At 38.1% G+C, this 12,417-nt stretch overlaps 1 protein-coding gene across 4 annotated transcripts in view; it reads right to left on the minus strand.

Moving 5' to 3' along the window:
- Positions 1-510: 510 nt before the first annotated feature.
- t (C45 family peptidase tan) overlaps positions 511-12,417 on the minus strand; it is a 30,366-nt gene continuing 18,459 nt past the window's right edge. For all 4 annotated transcript variants that reach the window (XM_019055219.2, XM_019055218.2, XM_019055221.2 and 1 more), the window contains exons 2-8: positions 11,736-11,870; positions 9,395-9,592; positions 7,854-7,976; positions 6,562-6,796; positions 4,301-4,541; positions 2,585-2,775; positions 511-2,156 (exon numbers count right to left, since the gene is read on the minus strand). In XM_019055219.2, the coding sequence (XP_018910764.2) occupies positions 2,062-2,156; positions 2,585-2,775; positions 4,301-4,541; positions 6,562-6,796; positions 7,854-7,976; positions 9,395-9,592; positions 11,736-11,831 (1,179 nt within the window). In that variant the 5' untranslated portion in view covers positions 11,832-11,870 and the 3' untranslated portion in view covers positions 511-2,061. The remainder of the gene's footprint in view (positions 2,157-2,584; positions 2,776-4,300; positions 4,542-6,561; positions 6,797-7,853; positions 7,977-9,394; positions 9,593-11,735; positions 11,871-12,417) is intronic.

Consider the following 12,417-nt stretch of genomic DNA (forward strand, 5'->3'; position numbering starts at 1 on the left):
CTATTTTTACGACTAGTTTTTAACAGCCAAAACATGTTTTTTCAATGAATTTTCCCGTTAATTTTGTGATAGTAGTGGTGTGGATGGTCTTGTAGTCCGAAATGTATCTACTGACCAAAATGAAAATCAACTAGCGTACAAAGGCAATATATTTCATTTACTGATGCTATCTATTAATTAACATGCAAAATGCGTTAATCCAGTCATAAAAAGACCTTTCTTTCAAATGATATTGATAATCGGTTAATTTTTGACAAAGTCATGGCTCATAGAATTTTTTGAAAGATTATAAGTTGAAATTTTTTCAATTTTTCGATAAGAAGTGTCGCCAAAATTGTGATAAAAATATGTTCAATAGATAGCCCTTGTTTAACTCCTTAAAATCAGCTAAAGCGCATGCTTGGGGAAACGATCAGACGCGCGCAGAATATTTTGCTCAGATACTTTAGCTCCTTTCTCAAATAATTGATACGCGCAAAGGGGAAAAAAGAATAAGATGAACAAAAAATATATATTTTTTTCATATTTATTCATTAATTTTTCATAACGTTTAAGCATAGACTTTTTTTACATACAATAAATTCAACCGAGGTAAAAACGATCAGAATAAAGGTAAATCATCAGTTTGTTGTATCGGTAAACCGCGTTGTCAGTGAAACTAGTGTCTGATCTGAGTATCACACTGAAAATATTATAATGAGGACCTATTTTGTCTCCTAAGTCGGAAAATCTTTGCGACTCTTAATAAGGATACCTGCCAAAGCCTCCAGGCGAGCTAAATCATTTTCAGTGGGGCCTGGAGAGTTTAGTCAAGGTCATGTGTTTTGATTGGCATTTGACAGCAAAATCATCATATGATCAGCAAAGTTGACATTCCTTCAAATGTGATCAAGCAGTTTTTATTCTGTCAGAATAATTAGCATATGTCAATCAGGAACGCTTGTAGGAACTCTTTTTTTCTTTTAAATCTCCTCCCCCTTATTTCTATCTCTCTATGCATCTTCCCTTCACTTCTTTTATGCACCATCACATGTAATTATTGTACTCAAGCTAAGAAACGCAAAAAGAAATCTATGTATGGTAGGAGGGTTTTGATCCAAACTTAATCAAAGTATGATGAAATGCACATGCATTGATACGTATAAATTTATTGTTAAACGTTTGTTGGTGGTTTACTTGTATCAAATGGAGTCAAATGTAAGTATAAATTTAAATAGGAAAAAAACAAAAAAATACGCTTGAAATTGTCTCATAGAGACAAATATTTATTGGGTTTTTTAACCTCAGCCTCTCTTGCGTTTTTTAGAAGAGAATTACCTATAAATCGAAGATTGAGAGGATGATTAGATAAAAATTTTGATGTTGGTGAATATAACCACGTAAATCAACTAAAAAAAGGAACTAAGAATACGCATTTTGGTTTGGGTAAGATTTTAATCCGCGATAACGTCACCTCGACTTTTTAAGACAAAACTTTTGAAAAATTGCGACCCAAACATGCTCTATTCCACGACAAGTACTCGTCAGGTTTTACAAATGGACGGTATTTATAACAAGAAAATGTAATTAGCTTTTGATTCTTTAAGGAATGACGTAGCATTTATCGATTTCTTGATAGGAAAAAATTATTTTACGATCAAAAGCAAAAAATAGTTTTGACAAATTGTAGAGCTCCATTTGCAGGCTGTGCCTGGTTTTGGACATGATTTCGTTTGAGTACGGTCGTATACCCAATAACCAACGAGGATTGGAGATGTGTGACTCCTGTAGTTTTCCCCCTCAATTTCTTTGCAAAGTTTACCAATGTCGTATTTTTACTTCAACCCAGTTTTTACAGGAAAAATCCTTGAAAATTACGTTGTAGTCCGGTGAGATCTCATTACTTCAATCAGTATGTCTGATTTTTTAATGCAGCGATCATCAAATTTATACATCGCTGCAAGCACAATTTTTTGCGACGAAGAGAAATTCCCTGCACAGGAAGATAGTCGTTTCTTCTTCCATGTTTGGTTGAGAGGAAATACAATTTTGAAGGCAAGATACTTCAAGCGTCAAATTCCTTCATTTTGTTTGTAATGGAATCACGATAAGGGGCTCGTGAGTTTTGGGATTATCAGCGTAAATTGTCCACGTACGTTTCACGCAATCAAAAACACCTGCAAACAAATAATAATGGTGTAATTCACCTACTTATGGATTCAAGATACCAAGAAGATTTTTTGGAGACATTTATGTGTAGACCTGTAATAGATAACTAGGGGGCTATGCCCCCTGGCCGCTACAAGGCCCATGGCCCAACCCCTAGAGGGCGCTTCGCGTTCTCTTAGGCCCGCGTCGAAAAAATAACGACCAAAAAAAATGAAAAGATTTTCATACCCGACTCTCATTTATATCCCTCTGGCCCCAATTTATATGCCCGTTTATATCCTCAATATCCCTCTGGCCGGGAGCAATTGGACCAATAAGAATCGAATTTTATTTGAACCATTAGAGCACTCGACATATTACTCATATTTATTATATTACAGCGTCACGAAGAGAGGAAATGATGAAAAAAAGCTTTTGGACCCTTTTCCAAGCTCACCTGTTGCGATAGTTCTGACATATCCTGAATCACAGTAGACGGGAAGTTCGGCATCAGATTGGTCTCCGAGCATTTGCAAAACGTCTTCACATTTCTTTGGACTCACAAACTGGTTTAGGGCGTCCAGTCTGTGCTCGCTGCTATCAATTATTCTCCCACCAGCCTCTTCAATGTTTTTCAAACGCAAATACCTGAGAAAAAAGTAAACTTTTAAAGTTAAAGTTGTTTTATGAAAGGGAGAAAGAAAAAAATAAAAAAAAGAATCAAGCTTAACAGTAAATGAAACTAACTGATGCAGTGTCCATACCCGGATCTACCCGGTAAGTAGTCTCGGCAGTTGCCTACTGGGGTGGTACATTTTGTAGAGTAAACTAGGAAAATACTGAGCAGCTGAATACAAATTGTAAAAATGCAGAAGTGAGAAAACAAGTTACAAAGTACCGTTTATCATGCTTTAAATTCAAACAAACGGTTTTTCTCGTTTGCATGGAGAGTTTGTCTTGATGTAGAGATGGACTCTCAGGATAGCGTGGGATATTCCCTCCATTTTGGCCTCAACTTGAGAGCTTTTTTTGAGCTTGGGAGTTGATTTCAAAGAAAAACCAGTAGCACCATCATGTTTCTCGCGAACTTTTCCCTTAGAATCAACAGTCAAATCGCAAATTCCTCACACATGCAACATCTTCATTCGGTAGGAGAGCGCTTCCATGACGCTGTAGCGTATGAAAAAATTGCAAATCTAAGCTTAAAATTACAAAAATGGTGAAGTTTTCTCTTCGATCTATAAAATTGTCCGTTTGCTGTTTGGCGGTATTGTTCGTTTCCATCAAGATGCGTAGCACGCTGATTGCATTGTGTTTGGCGCAACGCGTGAAGTATTCCTACAGTTTTGTAGGCACTAATATGCGTTCCGAGCCGACCGAGCCGACCGTGCTGTGTTTGGCGCAATGCGTGAAGTATTCATGCAGTCTTGTAGGCGCTAATATGCGTTCCGAGCCGCCTTAGCCGACCGCACTGTGTTTGGCGCAATGCGTGAAGTATTCCCACGGTCTTGTAGGCGTTAATAGGCGTATCTTGTCGACCGCAAACCGCACTGTGTTTGGAGCTGTTATTCAAACAAGCGGAGTTAAGCAGTTCTCATCTTGCTTGGATCTTTGTGCCGATGCGCGAAGGCACCTACAAGACTGTATGCGCACTTCACGCAGTGCGTCTATACCAAGGTGCGCGCTTCATCATATTTGTAATTCATCGGTGTCAGACCTGCAACCCGCGGTGTGCAACATGTCTGACCAGTGTACTGCCGTGCTGAGGAAAAACGCCGTATGCGCCTTCAGGCGTTGCCATATTTCCTTCAATAACCAACGAATTTACTCGGAACATTCTGAATATTTTCCACCCCAATTATTTAGACAATTTTGTTCCCAATTCAATCTAAAATATCGAAACATTTTAAGGAAAAATACGCATTTTTGGGGGCAAATTTGGCAATGTTCGAATGTTCATACGGCGTTCTTCCCTAGCACGGCAGTGTGTACCGCGTGTGACAAACACCAGCGTACACAGACAAAAAAAATGTGGTGTTTCTCCTCCTGCAAATAAGGAGATTTCGTCTTCATACCCCAGCATCCCAGTGTGTGTAAGTAAGGACTTTAGCGGATATAGTATAAACTTTTTGTTTTTTTTTGCATGCCATAAGTTAAGAGAAAAAGAGCATACTTGTTGGTATGGAAGATGTGCTCTCCAGGACTAGCAGTGAGGATATCCAAAGGTGACTCGGAGGCGCCATTGAGAGCTGGGCCGATCTCGGCATTGTGGAACAACCTGTCACCCTCCTGATTCAAGAAAGTCATGTTCACGCTGATCCCGTCTGCAGAGCCACTCCCGTGATCCCTCAGGATCTGTTGCGCCTGCATCAAGTTCTCCGCCGCCAGGAGCGCCCGTGTCAAGAAATACCGAGCTGCAACAGAGAACCGAAAAAAACGAAAATGTTGATTTATCTATCTATTCAAATATCACACGGAAAAAATTGCTCTTGAGACGACTTCATCTTTAAACATTTCTGAAAAAGTCCCCCGAATCCCTATTTGAAGCTAAATAAATACCCCAAACCTACCACTGGAGCTGAGGAACTTTTGCAGATCCTCCTCAGTAGGGTATCTTTTAATGCACCCCCCCCCCCCCTCACAAGAAATGCCTCCTTCCGCCCATAATGACTCTCCCAATAAAAGTATGTCAGCCCAAACAATGAAGCTCTAAATTTTTCAATGTGTGTTCATCATTTGGACGTATTTCTGCCAAACGGAACTATGTGTATTATGACAAGAGCCCTGAGACCCATTAGAATGTATGCATGGCAGGGCTCACGTCATAATGCACATAGATCCGTTTGACAGAGATACGTTCATTTGTATGATTCTTGGAAGAAGGAACCTCTAGACAAAGATTGAATTCAAGCAATACGCAACATGGTTTCCCTCCAAAATTTCAAGTGAAAAACGAATCACAAATCGGAAAGTCTGGAAATCAATTCTCACTCAAGATGAAAGCGTTTACAATTAACATTTTTAAATAGCAAAAATACAAATTACATCCTTAATCTGACTTCAATGTGATACGTGTTCAAAATGCACTCGTTGATATTTCGTTCAAGATTTGATTTTTCAATTTCCCGATGAGCGAATTTATTTTTTTAGTTTATTTTGAAGAGAAAATAAACAATTTTCTTCTATACCCTGGTAAAAATTGGCAGTAGAATCTGTGTTCCAAAATACTATAGACATACGGCCGGCTGTAAGATTTCCAATAGCTTCTACAGCCGGCAACACAATTTCTTGTAGCCTTTTATAGCCGATGGCGATTAAGCAACAGCCTGGCAATAAAGTGTATGCTAAACGTTACTAATTACGGATGCTAGGACTTAGTGAGTTTTTGGACTACCGCTCTCTTTTTGGGCCGCAGTATCTTGATTTATTTTGCGAGGAAAGATCCGTACTTTTGAAGGATGCCTGCCATTCCTAATATGTTGGAGCGCCTTCAGTTTCGTATGATACTGTGCAATACCTCTGGTGTGAAATAGTTGCTTCAAGCGCCGCGGTACGCTGCGGCGCGGTGCAGCGCGCGGGCAGCCAGCGCTGAACGGGCATTGGCGCCTACAAACCTAACAGGGATACTTCACGCATTGCGCAATGCGTGAAGTATCCCTGTTAGGTTTGTAGGCGCCAGTGCGCCGCCGCTCCGCTTTGTGTTGGGCTCTAATATTTAATCTCGTGGAGGCAGCGTTTTTCAACTCATGACTTTGAAATGTTTGCACACTCTGTATGGATTATTCTCATTTTGATTGATGAAAAAAATAAGTAGTAAAGGAAAATATAATGTGCGTTTTGTAAATATTAAGGTGATTCCGTACAAACTTAAGGATTTACAAAGCACACGAATTTCTACACAATTTTTTATAGCCGATGGCGAAAAAGCAACAGCCAGGCGATAAAGTGTAAAGACCGGCGATAGGAACTATAGCCCGGCTGTATATTTTTTTATAGCTTCGTGTAGCCCGGCCGTGTGATTTTTTCCACCTTCTACAGCCAGCTACATGGTTTTCCATCGCCTTATTCAGTCGGCTATAAGAACTCCTTTGGTATTTTGAAACGCAGCTACTATCGCCAATTTTTACGAGGGTACTGAAAAAAAAGGTGATTGGCTTAAGCATGATGATTCTTGAACTTGCCGCCAAGAATTTTTTTTATCTTGATTTAAGCTGAATCTTTCTTGATACAAGAAAAATAACGCTTGGGTCAAGCAAAAAAGTACTTTTTATTAAGCAGAAAAATTCTTGATTTAAAAAAAAATATTTCTCGGTGTCTTTAATGTTTTTTTTTTTTTTTTTTTTTTTTTTTCAGTGTAGGTAAGACCTTGTCTGGTGACTTATTGAATGAAAGATTCAGAGACATTCATTCTGGAAGATTTCAGTAAGAACTTACGTGTTTTTCCAGATACCAAATGTTTCGGATTGATTATGTTGATGGAATAGATAAAACCGTGATGGTTATAGCTCATCGTGAAGCCAGGGAGATGGCCAGCGTAACAGAGCGAGGTGAACTTCTCTTCCTTGACTTTCCAACGGCCCTGAGGCTCCTCCGAGATCACGTGAGCAGAAACCAGGTAAAAATGGTTAAGGACGTAGTGCAGCGCATCCTCGTTGTGACTTAAAACTTCCTGCAATCAATAACATAATTTAAATATCATGAAAAAATATACCATGCCCTGAAATACATGTAAGTACCGGACAGACTAGTGTGTTTTGCTTTAAAAGACTCTCGAGGTGTCTTTTAATCTCGATTCTCACAGTGTCATTTTCAAACTTTTTTTAAGTGGACGTTTTTAAATCAAAAGGACGTATCGACGGTGTAAGTCCGCAACCATGTATCTCGTTTGCGGTGTTTGAATATCTCCGCTCATATTTCATTTTTTTAAAGAGGAACAAATCAACATCATTAGTTGAAATTCTCATGAAATTTTCCTCGCACAGAGAAGAAAAATCACGGCAGTTTTTGAGAATTGCCGTCGAGTGGTTTTCTATGTAAAAAATGAAGTATGACAGGAAAACTGCCACGTCGCAATTCGAGATACGTGGTTGTGGACTTACACCGTCGGTATTTTTATTGTGACTTGAGCCCTATCGTGCATGCACTTTTCTGAGCATTAAAGCCCAACTGGCTGATCGTTGAAATTGATAGACAAATAAGACAAAAGGGATATGGAGGGATCTTATTGGTGGAGGCGGGTGGTTGCAATGGACAAAGACGGTAGATAGTTGACTAAGTAACGGCAACCTTAGTCCATCATTTTCTCCCTTAGTCCATAGAAACCAATCATTTAGACCAATAGGATTGCTTCATACTCTCTATATGTATTCTTTGTCTATCGTTTTTAAGATTTTTAGTATGTAAATCATTTTTTGTATGTGAATAAACTTCTCTCCTTAAATGTAATGATAATTTATCTACTTTATAATGTTTATTTTAACCTTATTGATTTTCATGCTATTACATGCAAATTACTTTTCTGGTAGGAGGAAGCGGAAGGAGAGGGGGCATTTATGGGACCCCGGACTTTGAGACTGGAACGATCGCCTGAGCTGGGATGTGGCAGGCCTGCATGTGAGTATTGAAAAATAAAAGTAAAATAATAATGATCGACGTTCTTGAGGAATGTAATTTGTGTATTTTGTGTATTTTTGTGTGTTTTGTATAATTTGTGTGAATGTACTTACGTTGTTAGGTTGATTGACACAGATGGACGAGCATCCAACAGGAGCCTGACGAACTTCGGGAGTTTCACCTCGTCTTTGACTCACCACATTAGGAACTATGTCCTCCATGTGTAGCAAAAATAACTGGAAAAAAGGGGGAAAGAGAGTGAGTTTAAATTAGAAACGGAAGAGACTTCTTATGTTAGCAATATTAAAGAAAAAATATGGATGTTTATGACTTATAAAACATCGCGTTCTAACCCACTGAAATCGACTTACATCTGAGGCGTTACGCAGTACGCATTGCTCTTCTGATTTTATATTATAGATTTCTGCCAAACGGAACTATATGGATGAGCGAGAAATATGGGGTGTGCTCTAGAAAGCTGCATAAGAAACAATGTTAAAGTGGGCGTGATTCCCTTTGGAGGAATGGAAAGGCGGGATTTTACATTCTGTCAGACGGAACTATGTGCCATGTGAATGCGGCACTCGTGAGCCATGGGTATGTGACAAGAGCGTTGTGGGCAGGGCTCATGAGTTAAAGACGCCTAAGGGCGACCGCGGCGGCGATTTCGTCACCGCTGACGTCACTAGCGCTTTATAATTCCCATTCATTCTTACGGCCCTTCACTAAAAAGCATACCCCTTCTTTCCCATCTGTCTCTGTTTCCGTCTGGCAAAAATACGTCCAAATAGTTTGTTGACGTTCAAACGTGCGTGCATATTAGCATGCTGGACTGGCAGGGTTAATCTGTAGCTGAACAAGCTACAGAGAACTATTGCTAGAAATTGAATTTTAGAACTCTATCTCATGACTAGAATCAATACACATGACTAGAATTCTAGTTTTTTTTCTATGAGAATAAACAAAAAAATACTTGTACGATTTCTGCAAGAGGTAATGCTAACACCTATATTTTGAATGCCATTCCATTCATTTCTCTGAATTTGGTCGCACATGGGGGCAGTATTTATAATCGTTCCTTTAACAGTTCATTTTCTCCGGAGGCACCACATAGTTTATTTTGAGATTAAGAGAGGTATAAGGAGATCCATAACGTAGCATAATTTAAAAACTAAAACCTGAATCTTCAGTAAAAGTCTTCCATTATAATTCTGGAAATGGATGACTGTAGGGGATTAAAATGATTTCCATCCATACGAAAACTCACAAAAATTCAAACAAAAAACTTTCGCAGGTTTTGAAAATTGCTAGTTACGTTTGCTCTTACCTTGAAGTCCGTCAAAATAATAAAGGATTTCATTTTTCGTAGTGGAAAATTTTTGTCATCTCTTCCATGGATCTATTTTCGAAGTCATTCTGTGATTGTTTTTGAAATCATCCTCCTCATGAAGTATCGTTGAGGATCTCTTTAAAGGTCCATTAATCACAAATTAACCATACGAGGCCTCCTGTATTTGAAGAGGCTGTTTAAGGAACGACTGTGTTAAGAGTATATATTCATTTTATTTTATTTTTAAGATTTTGCGATTACTATTTAAGATTATACGAGCTACCTTCTCTTTACTTTCCTCATTCTTTCTCTTGCGCAACTCACCTTATGGAAAGGGACTCCAGCTCCCTCCGCTGTGCCTTTGATTTCATCCACATACTGTGGAAAATGTTCCACGCAGTGATTGAGAGTCTCCTCGTAAACGCGTTTCCCATCAGGAGTTTCGTATACGGGCAGCACTTCTTGGTTCAGGGGATCGTAAATGGACAGAAAGCTGTGGATCAAACTGGCAAATGTCCGGCCCTGAGAACACAAAAATAACCATTTAATAACTTAGTAATTTAACTGTGATATAGTCAAGGTTGGTCACGGCTGAGAAGGATTCATAAAATGGCTGTATTTTACTTACATTATTTGGTTTTGCCGCTTTAAAGGTCACCCTGAGGGTAAACGATTAACACGCAAAAAGAAAATTTGGCGCCTCTCCTCTCCCCATCGGGGGCAATGAAGAGGGATGAATAAAGAATAAGAAGAGGAAAAATAAGAGAATGGAGAAGAGGGCGAAGGAGAGAATGAATATTTTACATTGAACGCAAAAGCCGAAACTGGGACAGGCAAACTTTATTGTGTAAGCACCGTTTACCGCAAGCATTACTCTGATGGCCCAGGAATTGCGAGGAGCCTTCAGTTTATCGTATAGGCAACCGGGATAGTCAATGAGCACAAATAGTTGCATCCTTGGAAGATCATTACCGAATATAGCATCGATTCGTGTTACTAGCAGTCATTTTTTCACCCCTTTCTACCAGTCCGTCCTTAGCACTATATCACAACTCTACGGCAAAATTCACTAATTAATGTGCCATCACAATGCATGTTACTTTAAAAATACGGTAAAACAACAGAGTTATCAATCGAATTAAAGTTAATAAAACTTAAAAGTTCAGTAGTCAGTGGTTAAAATATCACTGATCGTGTATTATAAAAAATTACAGGAAGGTATGATGGCCGAACTGATTGTACAGATTCAATGAGTAGATAGCAACACTCCTACGAACAATTAAACAAATTTTGTTCAGTGTCACACAGAACTTTCCTTCTCTTTATTCTACCTTTATCCTTTCTTTTCCTCTATTAGGTCTTCATGTCATGTTTCTGATTGATTGCGTTTTTCCTTCTTTTGTTTTTTTATTATTTTTTATCTTTCATATTTACCTCCTTTTTATTTCCCCTCCACTTTCCTCCTCATATATTTATCTTTCTTCTTTTAATTTAATTTCCTTCCCTCTTCTTCTATTTTTTTTCTGTCTGTTTTCCTCCTTCTATTCTTTCTTTCTCTTCTTTTAGTTTCTTTTCTTTCTTTTTTTCTCCTTCTCCTCTTCTTCTTTTCTATTTTTTAAAAAATTCTGTCGTCCCAAAAATGTGATGGAGGAGACAATAATTGGACTGCGTTAAGCAGGAAGGAACCAAGCCACATCAGATATTGCCAAATTTAATAGAGCAATTTAATTTTTTACAAGAGAACGTTTTGGCGGATTTCTTTGACATTTTTGAGGAATTTGCTTCGTACGCGGGAAATTCACTGAAATTTGCAGAAAAATCCGCAAAACCATTATTGGCTAAAAAATTAAATTGCCCAATTAAATTTGGCAATATCTGATGTGGCTTGGTTCCTTTCTGTTTAACGCGGTCCAATTGCACCCCTGGAGAAGCCCCATAAAACGACCAATTATTAGTAGAGGTATTGGAGGTATCTTTTTATCGATTGATCGCGCCATTGTTGTGTGGCTCTTGTTGTATGGATAGTTTGCTCAGATGTCGCCAGGTACGTATTAGGAATTAATGACGTAAATTAATGATGCAGTTGAGGTGCTTCAGTGGACGTTCTCTACATTGAACGTTGACTTTAGTATAGTCATTTTCCTCTTTTCCCCCTCTTTTTTTATTCGTTGCGTCATCATTCAGACTTCGAACGGTGTTGGAATGAACAGTGTGAAATAATGCTATATCTATGATCTCAACAATTAAGAACAAATATGAACTCTATAGAGGAAAGATCCGTCAAATATATATCTACTTAGCATAATGTCGATGCACTTAATTTTGGGTAACTTTAAATAACACGACTTTTACAAATATCCTTACAAAAAAAAAAAAAAAAAAAAAAAAAAAAAAAAAAAAAAAAAAAGGAAGGTATAAGCAACTTATTTAGAATCCCTCTGCTGGCAAGCAGAATGATTTCAAAAGAATTATTTTCCAAAATTTGCCAGGAAAGAACTGTCAAGCCCCTAACGGCTTCGTCTCTTTTCAGGCTCATGACCCAGCGCAGTTTTTAAAATGTTTTCTCTTTCCTCTCTGTTTATTGTATAGGGTAAACTATGGTTAAATAAATAAAATTTTGAAAAAGTTCTTGTTTACATGAGTTTTATATGATCATGACACTCACAATATCAAATCCAATTTCATAATGAGTCCCTCTAGTGTGTAGGATTGGTATGCATTCTCGGCGCCCCAATGACGTGTGTTTTGGTATGCTGTCCATGTTGTTTCGTGTCTCTGCTCAGTGTTCCGTAAAATTTTCCTGAAACAAAAATAATGAAATGAGTGCACTCCTTTGAAAAGCACATACTGTGATGTTTGGTCAAGGGTCGATTGCGCATCATACCAGAATTATGTTTTGATGGCTGATTCCTTTACATTTGAAAAACTTTATTAAATTAACCTCTAGTAGAATTTAACAGTGTAAATTTAAAAATATACCCTTGCAAAGGATTTCAGTGACATACCTTTACAAAAAATACAATATACACAGTGACAAAGCGCATTGATAGATTATCGATATCTCACCATTTGAAGCCATGGAATAGAATCGATTAGGGTGCTTGTTGCGAACACCCTGTTTATATCGATCTTTTTCCATAGTTTTAAATGGCAAATCAATCAATATAGCGAAAAGCTCGCCAAGCCACTGAGAATAGAAAAGGAACGTTTTTGCAGGTTTTAAAAATATCAAGTTCGGTTCGAACGGACCTACCTCAAAACATGTGTCAAAATTTGTCTTATTTCTTTTATATTTTTTTTAATGACATAACAATCTAACACCTTGAAAGGATTCATTGACACAATAT

Source organism: Bemisia tabaci, chromosome 2, assembly GCF_918797505.1.
Source record: "Bemisia tabaci chromosome 2, PGI_BMITA_v3".
NCBI lineage: Eukaryota > Metazoa > Arthropoda > Insecta > Hemiptera > Aleyrodidae > Bemisia > Bemisia tabaci.